The following is a 21,216-nucleotide window of genomic DNA, read 5'->3' on the forward strand; positions in this document are numbered from 1 at the left end:
GCGGCGGATCTCTGCCTCTCCTCACCCCTCTCACTGTTCCTTCATAGAGAGGGGCGTGGAGAGGCAGAGATCCGCTCGTCGATTGACGTCAGGAGAGGTAGAGCTGAAGCTGAAAGCTCTGCCACAGCACAGCAAAATCCACGACCAAGCTGGTCGTGGATGTTTGCCCGGCGATTTGGGGGGTCTAAACCCCTCGTTTTGCGGTGGGGGATGCGGCAGTTCACTTGTGCTGAGACTACTGAAGCAAATAAGGTAAAAAGGGTGAAATTTATTCGCTTCAGTGTCTCTTTAAATCTGTGCAAAGGCAGCTACAAACAAATGCTTTGCCATTACATCACAGGATGCATTAATAGTGGGTAGACTCTTGATCAGCTTGCTATTCTTTAAAAGCAGTCAATATCAGTGGATGGACCAGTATCATGTCTGTTCTCTGCAGGAACAATGGACAACTCTGCAAAGAACAATGGCATCTCACACTCATATATATAGATCCCTGATGGATGTGAGTTGCCCATACATTACTCGATTTGCAGCAATGACAGCGGATTCAATCGTAAGGATTGAACCTGGTAGCGATAGATGCGGCAACATGGCCACCCTATTTATCCATTTGATAGGTTTCCAGCCGGATCGATTGAAACAAACAATCAGGTCTTGCTTGAAAGGGCTTGGTCGGGCGCTCGACAGTGATGGCATTCAATATTCCAATGATTGCCGAGCCCCACAGCTGGCCTTCCTTCATGTAATGTGTGTGCCTTCCCTCCCTCCCCCGTTGCAAGTGTGGAAGCAGCTCACCTATCCGCCGTGCACCTCCTCTCCATTGCCGGGGGGTGTCTGTACTCCACCTCAAGTACTGACATCATGTACATGAGATGGTGTCATGGAGTACAAGGACCCCCTCCGCGATGCAGAGAAGATACTACAGAAGGTGGACAGCAGGTAGGTGAGCGGCTTCTACACTTGGGGCCTGTAGTGGGAGATGAAGAACGACACATTACAAGGGGGGAGGGGGGGAGAGAGAGAAGAAACTACTTGAAGTGGCGGGGAAGCGGAGGCAGCAGCGCTAGGACGATTTCCAGTAGATTTCATGCCGAAATCTGTCTGCAGTGTGTGAGCAGGTAATAGATCCCTCTCTGATCAGATTCAATCAGACGGCTCTATCAGATCTGGTGGCCATCTGCCAGTGTATGGCCACCATAACTGTTTTAACCCCCCAAAATTGGCATGCTGCTACCTGTAGTAAATAGCAACGTTTTAATATGGAAGAAGGCTATAAAGAAAAAGAAAACTCCCTATTTTTCTTCTGTTCAAGCATCATTATTTAGACCAATTAATTTATAATACAAAATACATCAGTTTATTTCTGTTTTCCAAAAACAAGATGAAAATTTCTTGCTAGGATGGAATCACTTCCTTTAAGGATAGCATTTAACTCTTTAAAATCAAAATGGTGCTTCACATACAAACACACAGAAGATGTCAAATAAAAGAAACCTCCTGGCCGGACACCGTTCTAGGATAACAATCGGAGGTGCGACCAGTCCAAAAGAACGAAATCCAAAAAAAAGTTCATCACTTGGAGAGGGAAAAAAATGAAAAGAAACATTCTTCAGTTTATTCACTGTCAAACTTTATGGAATTGACCGATGTTGAAATCGCCCCTCCGCAATAGCTGCCCCGCTTCTTTTTCGTCTTCTCATGTCGGAAAGACTTTCCTTTTGTGTATTTTAACACATTGTTGGCTCTCTCACCCCAGTCTCCTTTTGCTCCTCTCTGGAATACAACAAGAACAATAATTACCACTAGTATCAAAAGCATTGCAAAAAGTAATTGCACTTTCACTGTGGGACAAAATAAACCTATATGGCATCATTTTCACAAAGTAGAAACAAAACAAAAAAAGTGTTGCGGTTCCCCTTTTATACTCACTGAGAAACCAATGTGCCAATTTAAAAGCCCCAACTCAGGTTTACTTTTTAGAATAGCATTTCATAAAACAGTGAATTCAGAATTATAAAACAAATTTTAACTTTCAACTTGTAAGTTTACAGTAAGGAGTTGGCCACAAGCAAAAAGCCTCTTCATACTCCCTCTTCCTCTTCAACGGAAAACTAAACCTACTTCCCAGCAGGGGCACAGTCCATGTCATGGGGGAGGGACTGATCTATGTGGTAGATGGGTCTCTGCTAAAGGGAACCTAAACTGAGAAGGATGTGGATTTTTCCTTTTAAAATAATACCAGTTGCCTGGCTCTCCTGCTGATCCTGTGTCTCTAATACTTTCAGCCACAACCCCTGAACAAGCATGCAGTTCAGGTGCTCTGACTGAAGTCAGACTGGATTAGCTACATGCTTGTTTCAGGTGTGTGATTCAACCACTACTGCAGCCAAAGAGATCAGCAGGGCTGTCAGGCAACTGGCATAGTTTAAATGGAAACATCCATATACCTCTCAGTTAAGGTTCCCTTTAAAGTGAACCGAGCACCATTTTTAGCACCCAGGCATCTCAAAAGAACATTAACAATGCATACTAACAAAATGTGGCTCATTGCTAAAAAATAATTTTACCTTTTTTTTTTATACATTTAAAGCGGAATATAACCCTGCATTTCAACTTTGCTCTAAAACATTATTTACAGTATATTATATGCAACCAGCATTTTTTTTTTTACTAGACCAGCATTGGAAGGGTTACACAGGGCTTTAAAGTCCCTAGAGATTTCTGCAACCGAATCCGAACTTGAGTTAGATACTTTTTGTTTACAAATATGTGTTTATTATGACTCATCTCTCTCACTGAGAAGGAGCTTGGAGGACAGCCAAAGAGATGTATCTATTGATAAACAGTTACACACTAACTAAATAGAATGTAACCATCTGAATGTCTGCACGGAACTTAAAACCTCTGTGTTTAACCCTTCCAATGCTGGTCTAGTAAAAAAAAAATGCTTTTTGCATATAATATGCTGTAAATAATGTTTTAGAGCAAAGTTGAAATGCAGGGTTATATTCCGCTTTAAGGGATAATTATAGGCAGTATTCTGGAAGGCAGAGAAGGACTCTTCTAATTAGACTTAAAGAGACTCTAATACATTTTTCAGCCTTAGTTATTCTATCCTATAAGTTCCTATGCCTGTTCTAATGTGCTCTGGCTTACTGCAGCCTTTCCTAATTGCATTGTCTCTGTAATAAATCTTATCTCCTTTCCTCTGTGGTGTCTGTCGGGCTAAGGCTTGAATGTGTGGAATGTGAAGGGCTGCTTGTGATTGGATAGAAGCGATACACACCATCTGCAGGCCCCCTGCACACTCTGTATGACTCACACACTCTGTTTATGTGAGCCTATCACAAGCTGGTTAGTTAGTTTGTTTGTAAACACTGCCTAAAACTGTTAATTACAAGCCAGGATTGCAGCAGAGAGTGGCAGAAAGAGCACAGAGGGGCACAGGAGAAAATAAGGAATAGAATGGTATGCTTTTTAGTGTAAGAATATTAGAGTACAGATTCTCTTTAACCTCCCTGCCGGTTATCCCGAGCTCAGCTCGGGGTAACCTGCCGCGGAGGATTCCTCAGGCCCTGCTGGGCCGATTTGCATAATTTTTTTTTTGTTACACGCAGCTAGCACTTTGCTAGCTGCGTGTAACTTACGATCGCCGCCGCTCCCCGCCGATTCGCCGCAACCCGCCGCGACAGAGGGTGTCCCCCCCCCCCCCGAGACCCGTGCGCTGCCTGGCCAATCAGTGCCAGGCAGCGTCGAGGGGTGGTTCGGGACTCCCTCTGACGTCACGACGTCGATGACGTCATCGCGCCCGTCGCCATGGCGACGGGGGAAGCCCTCCTGGAAATCCCGTTCAGAACGGGATTTCCGGATGGGTATATGCGCCGGCGGCGATCGGCGCATTCGGGGGGACGCCGCAGGGAGGGGGGAAGCATGTAGCTAGCGCTAGGCTAGCTACATGCTAAAAAAAAAAAAATAATGCGAAAAAACACCCTCCCTGCCGTGCGCAGCATTTTTTTATAACGGCAGGGAGGTTAATTGTCCAGAAGCTAAGATCAAACAAATCCATTCAGCATTGGGGGGGCTATTGTGCTTTGAACAGATAACATGTCACACTTGATGTGCTTGGGGGCTGGGTTGTTGACTCGGCAGCACATTCAGCTATTTGAAATTAGGAGCTGTTAAGATTCCTTTAAGTTACTAAGGAGGCCTGGCTGCAGTAGGGATCACGGTTCATCATGACCCTACATGGCATCACTGTACATGGGACTCGCCTGACTGCGAGGTAGATGGGGGAAGGCATGAAGGCTGTAAAATTTGGTTCACATGGCAAGCACTTCTAAGCTAATTTAACCCTATGAGGGTGATCCTACTGCAGTGATTCAGCTTGAATGAATGTGCAAAAGCGCACATTCCTACAAAAATTATTTTGCAAGTAAAATGCACTGTGCACTTTGTTCTAAACACGTTTTACATGCAATATATCCACCTTTGGGTCTGGTGTACCGAATCATATGTATATATACAAGCTTCTCTTTTGATCTGAAGCTTTGTTGTGTGTTGAAGTTTTTAGTAATTGGTGTGCAGAGAGATATATGTACTTCAACAAACATTGAATATGTTTTGGCCAAAACCAGGAATCGGACAAAGTGGGAAGTGGCCGGCAATTTCTAGAACTGGCCGATTTGACGTCAGCCAAAGTCCAAAATGCTGGGGAATTTCTGACAATGGCCGGCCAGTTTGCGAAGTGGCCAAAGTCCAAAATGTACAAATCCCAGAGCATCCCGGGTCCTGTCTGGCAGCATGAAAGGCACTAAGAATTTCCGCTCTACTCTGAAAGATACAAAACGGCATAATAACCTTTAAAGAAAAACATTTATTTGCTACAGCCGTAACAAATCCTGCAAAAATTCTGCAGTTTGTCTACTTCCTACTTTCATAGAAGTAGACATATTAACATCCAGTGTTTACAAATTAGCTGCTCTGCCGTGGCAGAGGAGATTCCAGAACTGAGCCAGCTGAGAGATCAAATTACACTGGTAATTAGCCACACATGAGGGTGAATTGGACAGACTAAACTCTCTAAACACAAAGGGTGCATATCTCTACGTTTTCCTTTTGTCCTGTGGAAAAGATTAGATCCACTTTAGTTGGGCAGCAGGGAACTGTGAACTGCTCAGAGAGCAGCCGAAGAGGGAAGGCAGACAGAGACGGAAGATAGCAGTGCAGCATCGGAGAACAGAAGGTGGCAGGGAGTGGAAAGCTTATCAGGGCATTGCCGGGGAACAGCCATGCAGCCGGGGAGACAGAAGGCGGACAGAGGTGAGCTAAACCCTGGAGACAGCGGGGAGTTAAAAGGCGGGGAGTGGTGAACTGACAGAAGGAGGTGGGACTCAGGACTTCAGGACTTGGCTGGCCACATCTAGCCATAATGTGTTCTGGCTGGCCAAAGTCCGCAAAAAGTCCCCGTTTTGCACACTGGCTGCCTCACCTGGCCATTTCTAGTTTTGACCGGCCAGAACCCAAAGTGGCCAGACTTGGGGTTCTGGCCGTAACGAATACAATAGTAAAATAGACTTCAATCCATATTTTCCATTTGGGGTTATTAAAGCCCAATATCAGCCACAGCCTAAAGAACGGTTGATAAATTGTACCAGTGACCAGGAATCTAACTCCAATAAATTTACATATATTTATACCATTTTGTACGTGAAATAAATCTCCAGATGGGCCTCCCCATTTCTGTTCTCACTTCATTTAGTGCATGTCCTTGGTAAGGCTAACAGTAACCACACAAGTTTCCACCAGAACACTCCACTTATGATGGCCAGCTTTCACACTAAGGTGAAATCCCATAATTTTCAGAGTTTTCTCCAGGGCTGTGGAGTCAGTACAAAAATCTTCCGACTCCTCAGTTCCTGAAACCACGACGCCGACTCCAACTCCAGGTACCCAAAATTGCTCAGACTCCGACTCAGTCTAATACTTAACAGGGCTGTGGATTTTGTACAAAAATCATGCGACTCCGACTCCCGACTCAGACTCCTCAGTTTCTAAAACCACGACTCAGACTTCAACTCCGACTCCGGGTGCCCAAAATTGCCCCGACTCAGACTCCAACTCCACAGCCCTGGTTTTCTCCCGAGAGGGGTTTATGCTACCACATGTTTTTTCAAACAGGACCATAACATGACCTGAATAACAGGAAGAACTGAACAACATCGGGTGTGTGTAAATGTGCTACCTCATTGCATAAAAACATGTGAACAGAGGGCAAGTGTGGTTCCAGCCCAAATGTTTTGATCCCAGTTTAGTTTTAAAAGTTCAGAGTTGGTAACACATGAATAAAAAAGCGGTTTCCGGACTGAAGAGAGATAGACATGAAAATGTTATCTAAAGGAACCATCCACATATGATTTTTAAACGGATCCATTTTAGTCATTCCGGTAAATGATCTGGAAGGTCCTAGCCTGCAATCTTTTTCCAAACCTAAGACCTAACTGACTGTATACTAAATATACAGGGCAGGGCATTTCCTTGGACATTTAAATGGACAGTAGCCATTCCCACTATCCATTTTTGGTATGCATTAGTATGCCTCTCCATAGCAGTGCATTGTGAAAGAACTTTCAGTTAAAACACGTATAGTGGGAACAGAGCCTTAGTAAAACGTGGACATCACTTTGAAAATCAGTTGTCTTTCAGTTAGAGCAAATGACTAAGGGCGCGTTTCCACTTGAGCGGAAACCGCCGCAAATCCGCAGTTTCCCCGCAGGCGAATAGTGCGGGGAAACTCTGCCATAGGGAGTAATGGTAACGCCGGCCGAATCGCTACCGCTAGAGATTTGGCCGGCTTTTCCATTCGAATCGGCGTGGGAGGCTGCGGATCCCATATCCTGGGATTCGTCTGCTTTCCCCGCAGACCTGGAAGAGACGTCTCACAGACGCGCGCCGCTCTAATGGAATCGCGCCCTAAGTGTTAAAGGACCCTAACTGGCATGACTCATGGCAGCAGAGTGAGCACTGCAAAGATAGGGGAAAAAGCTTTTGCAGCAATTACTTTTCTGTCTGTTACAATTAATAATCAAAACTGCAAACTAATGTAAAATGAACTAAACTGGAATGCATGTCCAGTAAACTGTACACATTTTCCACCTGGCATGGTGTAAAACTAGCCACACAGTACAAAAGTCAGTACCAAACAGTTTTTTTCTGTCCAGAGACACAGCACAGCACTTCCCCATCTGTATGGAAAAAGTGGAGTGCTTACTTCCTCCAGTTCTGTACATTTTCAGTGACAATGAGAACCTATTCAGAACTGAAGGCAGGGAAAAGGAGTTTGGTTGTAGCATTAATTCAGTATTAGATGGACCGACAGTGGGTTGTTTATTTTTTAAATGAAAACGCAACCAATAGACATCTCATTAGATGATTGCATGGATGTGCAAGGAACCAAAATTACAATTAGACACAGCATAAGAGACCAGACTACCAAGCGTTGCAAACACCATACGTTTACCTTTGCTTCAAATGCATTGTTAGCAACTCGGGGGTCAACTTCAACTTCCTCTTCCACTACTCGCCGAAATGGAGTTTTCGTAGAGTCCTAAATCACATAAAAACAGGAAATTCAAATATAAACAAGATTAAGTATCGGTCGTTGTCCACATTCTTCAACTTACTGCAACAGACCTATTGTTCACAGAGGATATATTTGGCAGTCAACTATTGGAAAGTCTTTTCTTAGATCCTTAGAGCCTCATCTACACGATAGGATTCATTGTGCGACTCGATTAAGATTCTATTTACGATCCAATTATATTGGACATGTCCGATCGGGATTTGATTCAATTCGATTTGCCATTGTTTTGCAATGGCAAATCGAATTGAAACGAATCAGAATCGGACATGTCGGATTTAATTGAATGGTAAATAGAATCGTAATCGAATCGCACAAAGAATCGCATCGTGTTGATTGGGCTTTGGAGTTGAGAAACTCTATGGATTGCATCCTAAATGGCATGTGATCCTAAATGGCATGCAATTCAGTTACAAGACTTCATTGCCATGTGTTCTATTAGTAGATAAAGGAGATAAAACCAGTAAATACTTTTGAACAAGATCCGGTTCTACCTGTACTTCTAATCTTAATCCGTAAGCACGGAGGCAAGGCAACACAAGCGTTTGTAATGGATCTGCTCTCCTTTCTATGCTGTTGGCCTTATACACGAGTCAAGAAACGTATAATGGTGCACCAAGCAACAATTCATTAAAACTTCAACACAAACACCCAGTAGAAAGGACTGTGGTATTACCGCAGCATCACAAAACAAAGCAGACTCCACAATCTGCATGATCTAACTCTAGTGATGGTGTCAAAAGTTTTTCCTGTTTACAATTTTGCAACTGGTAAACTGATGGATTTGGTGTATATGTGTATATGTATATACTTATATATGTATATACATACATACATACATATATATTTGTGCCATATTAGGCTTACCACTAGACAGATGCAGAATATTCTATGATGGGCAACAAGAAACATGTTGTCCATGAAAGAGCTGACAAAACCATTTAATAAAACAACAGAAAAAGTGTGGTTTATATCAACAAAAAATGCTGAGTACTCTAGGTGACATTGTTTTTATCTGCACTGATAGTAACTACCTGGACAATTAGCTTGAAGGAATTAATAGTGGAAACAAATATCACACATCGTACTAAATTTTCTTGTTGATATGTGTGAATATGCGGTGGGTGAAAAAGTGCTTTAGTAGTACAGGGGGGGGGGGGGATTTGGGGAAGGGGGGGGGGGGGTTAGGGAAGTACCTACCACATCCAGCAGCTGCGCTCCTCTCTTCCTTGCTCAGGTCCTGCCACTCTACACACGCGCCTCTCCTTTTCAGTCTGCAACTGCCGATATACAGAGTCCAATCCACATACTTCCACTTAGTGGTGACCTCAGAGCATGAGCCCCGCAGAGGTCATGCAGTAAAACAGAACCACCAACAGGAAGTATGGAGCACACCAGGGAGTACGAGGACTGGAGCGTGTATAGCAGCAGGCGACTGCAGTGTATATTGGCAGCTGCAGATAGCGGAGGAGGAGTAGAGGAGTGCGTGTAGAGCGGCAGGACCGGAGCAAGTGGGAGAGGAGCGAGGCAACAGCATCAGGTGAGAGCTTACACTGAAGTGGTAGTGCAGTGTAATTTGCTGGTGGGACAGCAGGAGTTAGTGTAGTGTGGTGGGGCAGCAGGGGTTAGTGTTGTGTAGCTTAGATAGAGCATCTGAGAAACAGCTTGGGGGTAAAGTTCAACAAGATGCCCCTGCACCATGGACGCACCAGGTTTAGTATAATATTTTTTCCTCTGATTTTTGTCCTCTAGGTTTGTCTGGGTTAATGCAAATGTATGATAATGTATGCAACTTTAAATTGCACAATCAAATGCAACTGCTGAGGCACTGGATTGGTGCATCTTTGTTCACTCTACTGGATGTACCACTGGGTTGATTTACTAAAGAAGATGTGCATCCGAATGGATATTTCAAGTGAGCAGAGGAGTAATTTACTGCTTTTCATGGCAATTCTTCCTAAAGTAAATTTGAATGTCCTAAAAAGTTTCATTGTGAACAGAAACCCTTGAAATATTGGTCATAAGACTCCCCATTGCTTACTTCAGTGAAAACTGAATACAGAAATCTATTTGCCATCTATTGCCTAGCAAATGACCACATGCCAACAGACTGGCCATCGTACATCTGAGGTACTCATCTGGATGACATATGCAGGCTCCTGCCTGGCTGCATGCTATAGAAAACTTGCATTTTGGCCCAAGTACCACTGGGAACATTCAGGCATCACCATCTGACTTTCCATAGGAGTGGAAGAATTCAGGTCTGTAGAGCTGCTGCAACTGGAATGGGAGGGGGCTGGGACAAAAGCATCAGGGAAAGCTATGCTACTGATGTATTGCAGCTAGGTATTCGGTGCCCACATGCACAGAGAAAAAATATTCTCAATGCTATTGCCATTTCATAAACCTGTGGGCCTTCCCAGCAATGTAGAAGATATGTACTAGTACCCGAGGACTAGCTACTAGTACTACTAGTACCTGAGGACTAGCTCCAAAAACTCTGATCATTAAGACCTATAAGGAAATCATGAGAGAAAACTGGAATCTACCACTGTTCTAGAGTCATAAAAACCCATACCTTGTATTAATGCTGGGAAATGTACTGAATCAGTAAGCTGAACGGATGGTTCAAATAAACTTGAGCCGATGGTCCAGAGGCTTCCAATCTCTTCCTTGACCCCACTGTTGCCGTGCATGGACCGTCTTACAAGAGCTAGATGGATATCTTCCCGTGGCTGTATATGCCACTGTGTATGAGCACATCCGTGCTGCACCTTTGTTACAAGCAACTTCATGCTAGGGCACAGGCAAGGTTGTACTCGCACAGGCGCAGTTTGAGCGTGCTTGTGAACGAAGGGGAGCTCGGCTGTTAAATAAGAGGGTGTCGGCCAGTGGTGGCAGGGTTGTGGAGGACGTGGGAGGCCTCTGGACTATCCTGAGGCTTTTCTCCACCTAGGTAAGTGTGTAACTGGTTTCTGTCTGGCTAAGGTTTGCTTTAAGGCAGGTGTCCCCCAACCTATTTCAGACTGCTGGAGGCCGGAACATACATAAAATTATGTTGCAGAACATTGCATTGAATCTAGGTGTTGATTCCCCCCAATTATGCCTGGAGGAGAACTCCCAGCAGTAGCTATTCAGTCATGCGGCACCCATGCACTAGACAGTGAAGCATACCCAGGTGACAACCTGCCGTCCAGTTGGACAGCAGTGTCACCTGATGCAGAATTGGATGCCAGCGAATTACTGCTAGCTGGCTTCTACAGTATGTGGATGGCATGGCTATTCTATGTGCAGGCCACTGATATTTGAAAGTGCAGTGGGCCACATCTATAAGTTACACATTTTGTGTTGGGGGGCCGGTGAAAAAGCCTCAGGGGGCCGCATTTGGCCCGCGGGCCGTAATTTGAGGACCACTGTTTAACTATCTTAAGACCGCTCCACGCCAATGGGTGTGGCCACTGCGGCAGCCCCAGGAGCGCCTAACGCCAATTGGCGTCAAGTCCTGGGGCTGGGATTTCCAGGAGATCGCGCGCAGGCTGCGTGCGCATCTCCTGCTTGAGGGGCAGGGCTCCGCCCTGACTTCAGTCTCCGAGCGGCGGTCGCCGCTCGAGAGACTGTTAGACGGCGAAACAGCTGTCTTTACAGTTAGCACAGCACTGCAATCAGCAGCAGTGCTGTACTGGGGACGACCGTGTGACACGGCTGTCCCCCTGAGGCACAAGAGCGATCAGCTCTCATAGGGTAAAGCCTATGAGAGCTGACCGCCATGATTGGCTGGCTAGGGGGAGGGAGGGGGTTTTCAAAAAATAAAATAAATCATGAAAAATATAAAAACAAACAGATAAATATTTATACAAGCAAAAGTAAACACGGGGGGGGGGGGGGGAAGGATTAGATTAGAACCCACCAACAGAGAGCTCTGTTGGTGGTGGTGGTGGTGGGGTTGTCACTAGTGTGCTGTGTTGTGCGGCCCTGCAGCTTGGCCTTAAAGCTACAGTGGCCATTTCAACAAATAACCTGGTCTTGGGGGGGTTAGCACTGTGGTCCTGAAGTGGTTAAGGCCTGTAGGAATGCTAGAAACTAGCAACTCTGAAAGCATGCAAAAAAGGAATGCTTTGCATAGCTTCACCCACAGTCTATGCAATGTATTATGGGTACTGCATTTAGGACAATAGACTAAATGCAATACTAGTAATTTACTGCTAGGTCTTAAGTAGTGGTGGTGTTCTTGCTTGGAGGTTTCTCAGTCTGAACCGCACATATTCTGCTATAGAAGACTGATATCTGAAAGGTATTCCCAGTGTGAATGCTGACAGATTGTGAGTAAACGCTACTGCTTGTATGGAAATGCAGTCTGCACAGTAGAAACAGTTAAAAAATAAAAACCAGGAAGTGTCTACAACAGACCACAACCAATTTGGACTAAACTACTAAACCAGCTAGTAATATTCTAGGTCTCCATATTTCTCAAGATAGTATGACTTTAAAGTGTACCTGAGGCAACATGTGACATGAGGAGATAAACGTGTATGTACAGTGAAAAAGATATTAATAACCAGGTGGTTTAACTTGTATTTTGCTGCCTGAACATTAATTTTTAGGCATGGAAGGGACAGCTTCTGTCTTGTAGGGAATATAGTGAACATCACTGATAAGCAAATTACAGCCATAAGGTTTTCCTGGTAGAATACAACTTCTGAGGGCAGAGAGGGAGATAAAATACATGCACTACTGACCATTTTCTAATTCTAGGAAACTTATTAGGCGTACATTGAGCAGAAGCAACAAAAAACGTAATCTAGTTGTACAGTGTAAATGTTTAAATATAAAAAAAAACTATGGGATATCAAAAAAAAAGGTAATTTTAGGAGTATAAACAATAGTTTACCTCATCAGTTTATTTTTACCTCGGGTGCACTTTAAAAGTGATATAAAATGTACATTCACACCTTAGTTCTTTTAAGTAATTTTTATCTTCAACCTTAAAAAGTATAAAGCTGGCCATACATGTACTGATATTACAGCCATAATGGTGTGAGATATCGCAAAGACTGACAAACCCCCGGCTATTATCCCCTTGAAAATGGCCCCATGCGTTGTAAATTTCACCTGCCCAGCTCCTTCCTGTCTCCTCTGCCGTGTTTCCCACCACTCGCTGTGATGGCATCACATGGGGAGAGACAGCGGAAGAGACCCGGGTCCATATGCAATTCCTAGGAGTTTTCTCCTAGGAGAACATTTTTCATCTTCTATTTAAAATAACTTTCCAGCATTTTTCAACTGAAAAAGTACTGAAAAGTAGGTGAAAAAGTACTATCAAAATGATTTTGAGTATTTGCTTGCTTTCTGGTGGCTTAAAAAGCATTATATTGACAAGTTTAAAAATATCAACTAGGAGAAAATTCAGGAAAAAAAATTGCATGTGAGCCCTGGAGTCGGCGGAGCTGCACAGGCAGCGGGGGAGAGGGGTCTGAATCAATGGCGGCGCAAGGCCAATTCCTGAAAGATTTCATGCTGAAATTGATCGGAAAATGGCCTGCAGTGTACGGGCATCCAACAGCTCTCTATCTCCATTTAGATTAAGTCAGAGAGAGATCTGTCTCTTGGTTGATCTGCCCATACACCACTGTCATAAACAGTCACAACAGTCATAACACTACTCACTCCATTCATGCATGACCCCATGGACTACATCAATAAACACAATGAAGACATCCACGTGTGTTATTTGTGGGTTTTATTCATCTTCTATAGCAATTAGGTAAAAATAAGGCCTTTAATATAAAGGCAAATACATTCATCTCCCACAGTCCACATTCAAGATGGAAGTCACTCTTCTGCTGACTCATTTCCTCACCTTCTTGTTAGCCTTGGGGAATGTGTTTGGCGTTTTCACTTGAATTTTCTTATTGTCGGGCGTTAGTCCTTGATTATCATCCCTTTTCCGTTTTCCAGCAAGACCTAGAACATATTACAGGTAATATTTAACAAGAATTATGGCAAATCCTCAGATTATCACAGAGCTCATCTATAAATTACTCAGTAGATTCTAATGTGAACCTGAAGCCCAGGAGATTACTGAACTTGGAGAGCAAGTATAGAGCAACCCTTTTGCTGCCAAGGGCTTTTCAAATTTTTCACCTGTATGACTAAAGCATACTCAAAATAAAACACCTCTAGCTCATATTCTTTGGTAGCAGATTAATTGAAAGTGAGGGTAAAACCTCATTACAGTAAATGCAGACCCCCATGTCCTGAGCCTGTATGAATATACAATAGTAAACTCCGATATAGTGGAACTTCAGGTATAAGCAAACGTAATGGCGTGTGGCTGGGACCTGGAAATTTAAACTATATGGGTGTAAAGCTGGTTGTAGTAAACTCCCATATAATACAATTCCGGCTTTAGTGAACCTATTTTCTGGCACCTGTGGTACTCTATAACAGGCTATAAAGGAAAGTGGGCAGGCGCATGCACCACACATCAGTCAGAGACCCATGAGCCGTGGTTGGTAAGCAGGCTGGCAGCCACTTGTAGCCCACGATCTGCACGCTACTCAAAGCCTATGTGGATTACCTTAATAGTGCATGAGCTAAAGACTGCAACATGGACTGTAGCTTAGAGTCTTGGAATTGGAGCCAAGACTGTATCCACCGAATGTATCCTTCAAGTATGACAATTTCTGACATGTTTAACTTCTGATATAGTAAACTACTTAGCCAGGTCCCTTGAAATTTACTATAAGGGGATTTTACTATATTACTGATCTTATACAACCATATTTACACAAACTACATAAAATGAGATTTCTGTAAAATACAAAAAAATTGACAATAAGGCACACTTCAATGCATCATAAACGTCAATCTACAAAATGCACAAACTATAAATAGGCATAATACCCTGAGAGAGAGCTATATTTTTCTCTTATTTAATCTTATAATAGGATCATGCCCAAATATAATAAATGTAGTTGCAAGTATGTGTTCTATAGTATGGCTGTCACAGGAAACTGAACGGTGCACTATGATCCCAGGAAACTGAACGGTGCGCACAAAGAAAGCAATAATGTACTCAGACCATGGAAGAAGCAGCCAGCAACAGGAGGATGGAGTGGGGAGAGGAGGAGGGAGCCCCTGGCAGACAGCTACACCGATATCGCAGCAGTCAAGACGCTTTTTGAAGAGATGCAGGCAAGCTCTGCCGGGGGTCCCCTCCTCTCCACATGCCATCTTCCTGTTGCTGGCTGCTTCCTTTATGGTCTGGGTACAGTATTGCTTTCTTTTGTGTGCACTGTTCAGTTTCCTGGGATAATAGTCGCCTATATGCACAGCACTTTGTCACATATTTTCTATAATTGATGATGATAATTTTATGTATGTATACATTGTATAAAAGTATATTGCCTTAATGCACTACGCTCTTCTTGCTTGTTGGTCTACAGGGCCCTTCTCTAACTCACTATATTGATCGACACTGGAGAACCCAGGTTCTATACCCCATGGTAGCTCAATTTAGGAGCACCCTGGGGAATCATTTATTATATACATTTATTGATATATAGCAGTCACCTAATAGGAGATATATTACCTAAGCATGATATTACCTATTGCAGTATTTGGTTGTGGAGATACCGAATTTAATTGTTTATGGTATTTTGATAGTGCAATCATAATTGAAATAAAATTTGATTATTCTGCCTAATCATAGTTTAGTGCTGTTCTATGGGCAGATATAGTTTTGCTTTATATGTGTATGGTTCAATACAGTGTAATGCTATGAGCTGTTGGTCTACCCCTGCTCTCTAACAAAATGTATTGTCCGATCGTAATTTTGATAGGATTTTTGCTCCAAACTGATGGATGCAGCTTAATGCAGGGCTGTGGAGTGGGTACAAAAATCATCAGATTCCAACTCCTCAGTTTATGAAACCACCGAATCAGACTTCAGGTACCCAAAATTACTCCAACTCGACTCCCACTCCACAGCCCTGGCTCATTGTGTGACAAACAACTGGTAGATTTAAAATGGACGTCTGCATGGCCAGCTTTACAATAAACCTAAACTCAGGAACAATTTTACAAGCAAAAAGCCAAGTTCCATCACAATTCAACATATCTGATTTGCACAGATGAAACTATTTTTAGAAGATTCTGAGCTTTTCCTTGTAAATCTCTGTGAAAAGGTGCACTAAAGAGTCTAAATCATCCCTGACTGAACACCAAGGGAACTTTTTTTTAATAAATAGGTTTTTTGTTAGATACAATATCTTATCTGTTAAAAATCTCTTATAATGCAGTAGTCAGATCTTGGTCTGCAAGCTACAACTGAAGTCTGCTCAGTGAATTTGGAACAAAATTTGGAGTGAGTAAAGTAAGCAGAGCTCTTAAGCTTCTTCAATGGGCATAGAAGTTATCCATCGCATTAACCTTCTGGGGACTGCCCAAAGTAAATCCTGCATCCTGAATGTGGTTGTTAAAACCTAACAGGATGTAGGATTTATACACTTGTGCTCCCGCCACAATCAAGCACACACACAATTGGCTATCATTCATAAAGCATTTCCGCATGCGGAAATGCTTAAAACAGCGGACTTTACCGCACACGTAGCAAAATCTGCATTCATAAAGGCTCCTTCCGCATCAAAAGCTGACATTACCGAGCACAGCAATAAATCACCGCCTTGTGCGGTGTTTATTGTATAAAATGTAGCAAAATGTTAATTCATAAAGATCACCGCAAGCGGTGTGAAGTCGGAAAGTACCGCTCCCTCTGATGTGGCGATAATGTAAGTGAATGGAGACACACAGACCTCCCAGGCAGCTGCAGCAGAGCGTAACACGGAGAAATGTATCAACTAGGCAGCTTCCGTGTCTCCGCAAGCCTACCGCCTGCCTACCGCCAGCCTAGTTCGGGGAATCTCCGCACTTCTACCGCAACTGGATACATTTTTATGAATCAGCAGCCAGAAGTCTAAAACACCGGCAGCGGTGTTTTCCCGCACCGATTTTCCTTACCGACAGCTCCTTTATGAATGATAGCCAATGGGGAAATTTAGCCGTCATTTGACCACTGACACTTAAAGTGGATCTGAAACAAGAAGTATATGGAGGCTGCCATATTTATTTCCTTTTAAACAATACCAGTTGACTGGCTGTCTTGCTGATCTAAATGGCTGCAGTAGTGTGACTCACACCAGAAACAACCATGCTGCAAATCTTGTCAGATTTGACAAAAATTTCAGAAACCCCTAATCTGCTGCATGCTTGCTCAGAGTCTATGGCTTAAAGTAGACCTGAACTCAGAACTTCCCCTCTGCTCTAAAAGATACGCAACAGCATAATAACCTTTAAAGAAAAACATTTCTTTGTTACAGCTGTTACAAATCTTCAGTATTTCTACTACCTGGTTTCATTGAAGCAGACATATTGTTAACATACTTTGCTTTCAAATGAGCTTATCTGCCGAGGCAGTCAGCTGACACAGGGAGAGATCAAATTACAACTTGTGATTAGACGCAGATGAAATCGATTTAGACAGGCTAAACATTATATATATATATATATATATATATATATATATATAGTGCATTTTTATACGTTTTCCTTTTGTCTTGTGCAAGACTTCAGGTCCACTTTAAAGGATTAGAGACAGAGGATCAGCAGGATAGCCAGGTCAGGAGCCATGATCAGGAGACATGCTGAATGGCTTCTGATCAATCACTAAGGAAGTAGGGGATTCTCACCACAGCCAGTCTCTTATAGCTGCAAGTACTGGGGGTCCCAGTTTGATGACCTCAACAAGCCTGGACTTGCAGCAGTACGGGGCTTGCTGCGGTGCTGAATGGAGGGGTGCTGTTTCTCGCTGGAACCAAGAAGAGGTGAGTGAAATACTTTCCCACATGCTTCTTGCTGCCAGTCTTCACAAGGGGGAAAGGGGAGGCACTAGACTGGCAGGAATAATTACATGTACGGGGTGGAGGGCACTAGATTGCGAGGGTTAACAAGACGGCCAGGGACAATTCTATGGGGAAGCCACTAGACTGCCAGGGATAACTGTACATAAAGGGCGGGGGGCACACTATACTGCCAGGGATAGCGCTATATAAAAGAGGAGGGGGTCACTAGACTGCCAGGGATAGTTCTATATATAAGGGGGTCACTAGACTGCCAAGGATAAGTCTGTATGACTGCCGGAGATAATTTTACATAGGGAAGGAAGGTTAAAGAGAAAACGTAACCAAGAATTGAACTTCATCTCAATCAGTAGCCGATACCCCCTTTTCCATGAGAAATGTTTTCCTATTCACAAATGGATCATCAGGGGGCTCTGTATGGCTGATATTGTGATGAAACCCCTCCCACAAGAAACTGAGTACCATAGTACTCCTGGCAGTTTCCTGTCTGTGAACCTTGTTGCATTGTGGGAAATTGCTTTTTTGGCAGTTGGAAACAGCTGTAAACAGCTAAAAGCAGCTACATCACCTGCCAGCAGTAAACATGTCACCGTGTGATAAATGTCAGAATGTAAATCAGGGATTTTAAAGATTTTACAATGGGCAAACACTGACTAAACCATTTATATATCATTATTGTAAAAATGAAGCACTTTTTTATTACATTCTTTTCACTGGAGTTCCTCTTTAAAGAAGGGGAGGGGGGGGGGGGGGTTTGAGGTGATTAAAGGAGTAACGGCATTGACAGGTCACAAGGCAGGTCTACCTCTAAACACATTGTAGCAGCATTAATATGCATATTATTCTCTTGGGCATGGTGTGGAAATAAAACAACAGTGTCTTGCATTTCTCACTGAAGTGCACATCTGATTCTATACTTAAAGGGCAACTGAAGCAAGAGGGATATGGAGGCTGCCATATTTATTCCCTTTTAAGCAATACCAGTTGCCTGGCTATTGTACTAATCCTCTACCTCTAATACTTTTAGCCTTAAAAGGAACCAGAGCTAACCTAAAGAAAAGATTCTATACATACCTGTGGCTTCCTACAGCCCCATATGCTACGAGAACCGGCTCCAGTCAGTGACGTCATCGGAGCCGGGCTACGCTGGAGAAGTGCACCTTCTACGCATCTCTCCATACACTGCTGCAGAGATACGCAAAGAGCACACCTCTGCTACGCTAGACTGGCTCCGACTGACGGTAGAGCGGTGAGCCAGTTCTCGTAGTTGCAGACAGCGGTGGATGGCGGCGTGGGAGCTATCTGTGCGTATGGGGCTGGAGGAAGCCCCAGGTATGTATAGAATCTTTTCTTTAGGTTAGCTCTGGTTTTCTAAACTCTAGACAAGCATGCAGCAGATCAGGTATTTCTGACATGGTCAGATCTGAAAGATTAGCCTCATTCAGACACTACTGCATCCTAATAGATCAGCAGGACTGCCAGGCAACTGGTATTGTATTAAAGGAAATAAATATTGCAGCCTCTATATATTTCTCACTTTAGTTGTCCTTTAATCACCATATATGCTCAGTTCACACTGCACAGGTCTACTTTAGAGTGACATATTGGAAAAACGTGGTCAAACTTTTTCTATGCCATTACAAAAGAACCACTGTAAGGACAAACATACCATTAACTTTGTTTTCTTCCTCCTCTTCCTCACTAGAGGAGCTTTCCTCAGAACTCTCTTTAGCCTTCTTGGCTGCGTTGTTTGGTGTGGACTTTGCACTCTTGGGAGTTGTGGATGGTTTTGCTGCTGAAGGAGACTTTGAGGTAGCTGGCTTCTTAACCTCTTCCTCTTCTGAGCTGCTCTCTTCAGAGCTGCTTTCTTTTTTTGAGGGGACGGACTTGGTTACAGGTTTCACAGCTGGCTTTTTGGCCTTTTCCTCTTCCTCACTGGAGCTGTCTGATGACGAACTGCTACTAGCCTTCGTTTTATTCACAGCAACTGGCTTCTTAGCAGCAGGTGCAGCAGCAGCCGGTGACTTAACAGCTTTAGCAACCTTCTTTTCCTCTTCACTGCTTGAGCTGTCAGAATCCGAACTGCTGGATTTTTTTGCAGCCTTATTCTTCCCTACTGCAGTAACCTTAGGGGTCTGAGTTTTCACTGGAGTCTTTTTCTCTGCCTCAGTCTTCGCATTTATGGCTGTTGCTGGCTTTGCTTCTTTGGGAGCAACTTTACTTTTTGCCTTCTTTGCAGCTTCTTCCTCACTATCTGAATCTTGGATAAGAAGGATAAGATTTTTTTTTTTTTTAAATACATTTTCCTAAAATCATAAGAGGTAGCAATGTGTTTAGCAACGCTTAACCTGCAATTTACATTTACTTAAACTAAACCTGTGATAAATGAATGGACCAGAGGCTTCTCCGATACTTTTTGAGCTCACTGCTGCTTGCAAGAATCCTCTTTCGGTTATTCAAAGAGAAACAGAGGTGGTGCGGCACTTCTCCTTTAAGAGGTATGTCAACTTCAACGTATTTAGCGAGTTCTGTGTGTATTGGTGGCTAACGTACCACTGACAGGCTGTGCATATGAACAATGCTTACATAGGACGTGTGCTCCGCTGTAACAACTTGAAGGAAGACACTTGAACTGTAAACATTTAGAAGCAGAAAGCGTGCATCCTCCGTCCAAGCATGTACATTTATTGCAAATGAACAACACCAGTGCAGGTATATTACATAACATAGTTCATCTGTATCACGTACATCATGCAGATATTCATGGCTTTACAACTTATCTGTGATTCCGTGCGTAGCCTGTCAGTATAGTAGGTGGGAGTGCGGGGCAGATGTGGGCTTAGCACGCTTTCTGCTTCTAAATGTTTAAAGAACCCTCTTTCTTCCTGGTCACGCTCCTGCCTATGTACAAGTGCTGCTGAACTGCGCAGGAGAAGTGACCACCTACACAATAGCGCAGAGCTACTCATGCACCTAGATAAAAGCAGTGCACAAGCGGCTTCATGCTATTGTGCAGGCCATCTTGTTCCTGCGGTGAAGCTCTAGGGCCTGGGTGCCCAATAGGTCGATCGCGACCTGTCATAATCTGAAGCCGCGCAGCCGCAGTTGTCAGATTTTGCTGCCTTAGCAGAATCAGGGAGAAGATGGGAGAGGCGCAGCTAAAGGGGAGGCGCAGCTGAAGGGGAGAGGAGCAAATGAGGAGACTGGTCTCCTCCCCTCCAGGCTGTGTGAATCACACAGCGTCTCCTCCCCTCCAGGCTGCCTGCATGCACAGAGTTTTTCTCCCCTCCAGGCTGCTTTTGGGGGTGGGGGTGTAGGTCGGGCTAGGGAGCAACCCCCATAATAAAGTAATGATAGCCACCCCCACCAGCCGCCAACTATTTTTTGTACATAGGTGCGAGTTACATTTAAGTAGGGAACAACACATTTCGTTCCATCATTCTTACCAGAGCTGTCAGAAGAGCTGGAGTCTTTGTTGGCGGCAGGTTTGGCAGGGGTTGCCTTTGCAGCAGGCTTTGCTGGTGGAGTTTTAGCGGCAGGTTTAGCCGGAGTAGTTTTAGCTGCTGGTTTAGCTGTTGTCTTTTCCTCCTCATCACTAGAGTCTGCATAGAGAAACCAGGAAAAAAAATTAAAATACAATAAAAGCAAGCAACATTTTCAAAT

At 43.7% G+C, this 21,216-nt stretch overlaps 1 protein-coding gene across 1 annotated transcript in view; it reads right to left on the reverse strand.

Moving 5' to 3' along the window:
* Nucleotides 1-1,334: 1,334 nt before the first annotated feature.
* The window catches only part of NOLC1 (nucleolar and coiled-body phosphoprotein 1), a 45,992-nt gene continuing 26,110 nt past the window's right edge, over nt 1,335-21,216 (reverse strand). The window contains exons 11-15 of the mRNA XM_068257951.1: nt 21,000-21,155; nt 19,223-19,813; nt 13,494-13,597; nt 7,517-7,603; nt 1,335-1,773 (exon numbers count right to left, since the gene is read on the reverse strand). Coding sequence (XP_068114052.1) covers nt 1,615-1,773; nt 7,517-7,603; nt 13,494-13,597; nt 19,223-19,813; nt 21,000-21,155 — 1,097 coding nt within the window. The 3' untranslated portion in view covers nt 1,335-1,614. The remainder of the gene's footprint in view (nt 1,774-7,516; nt 7,604-13,493; nt 13,598-19,222; nt 19,814-20,999; nt 21,156-21,216) is intronic.

Source organism: Hyperolius riggenbachi, chromosome 10 (genome assembly GCF_040937935.1).
Source record: "Hyperolius riggenbachi isolate aHypRig1 chromosome 10, aHypRig1.pri, whole genome shotgun sequence".
Lineage (NCBI taxonomy): Eukaryota > Metazoa > Chordata > Amphibia > Anura > Hyperoliidae > Hyperolius > Hyperolius riggenbachi.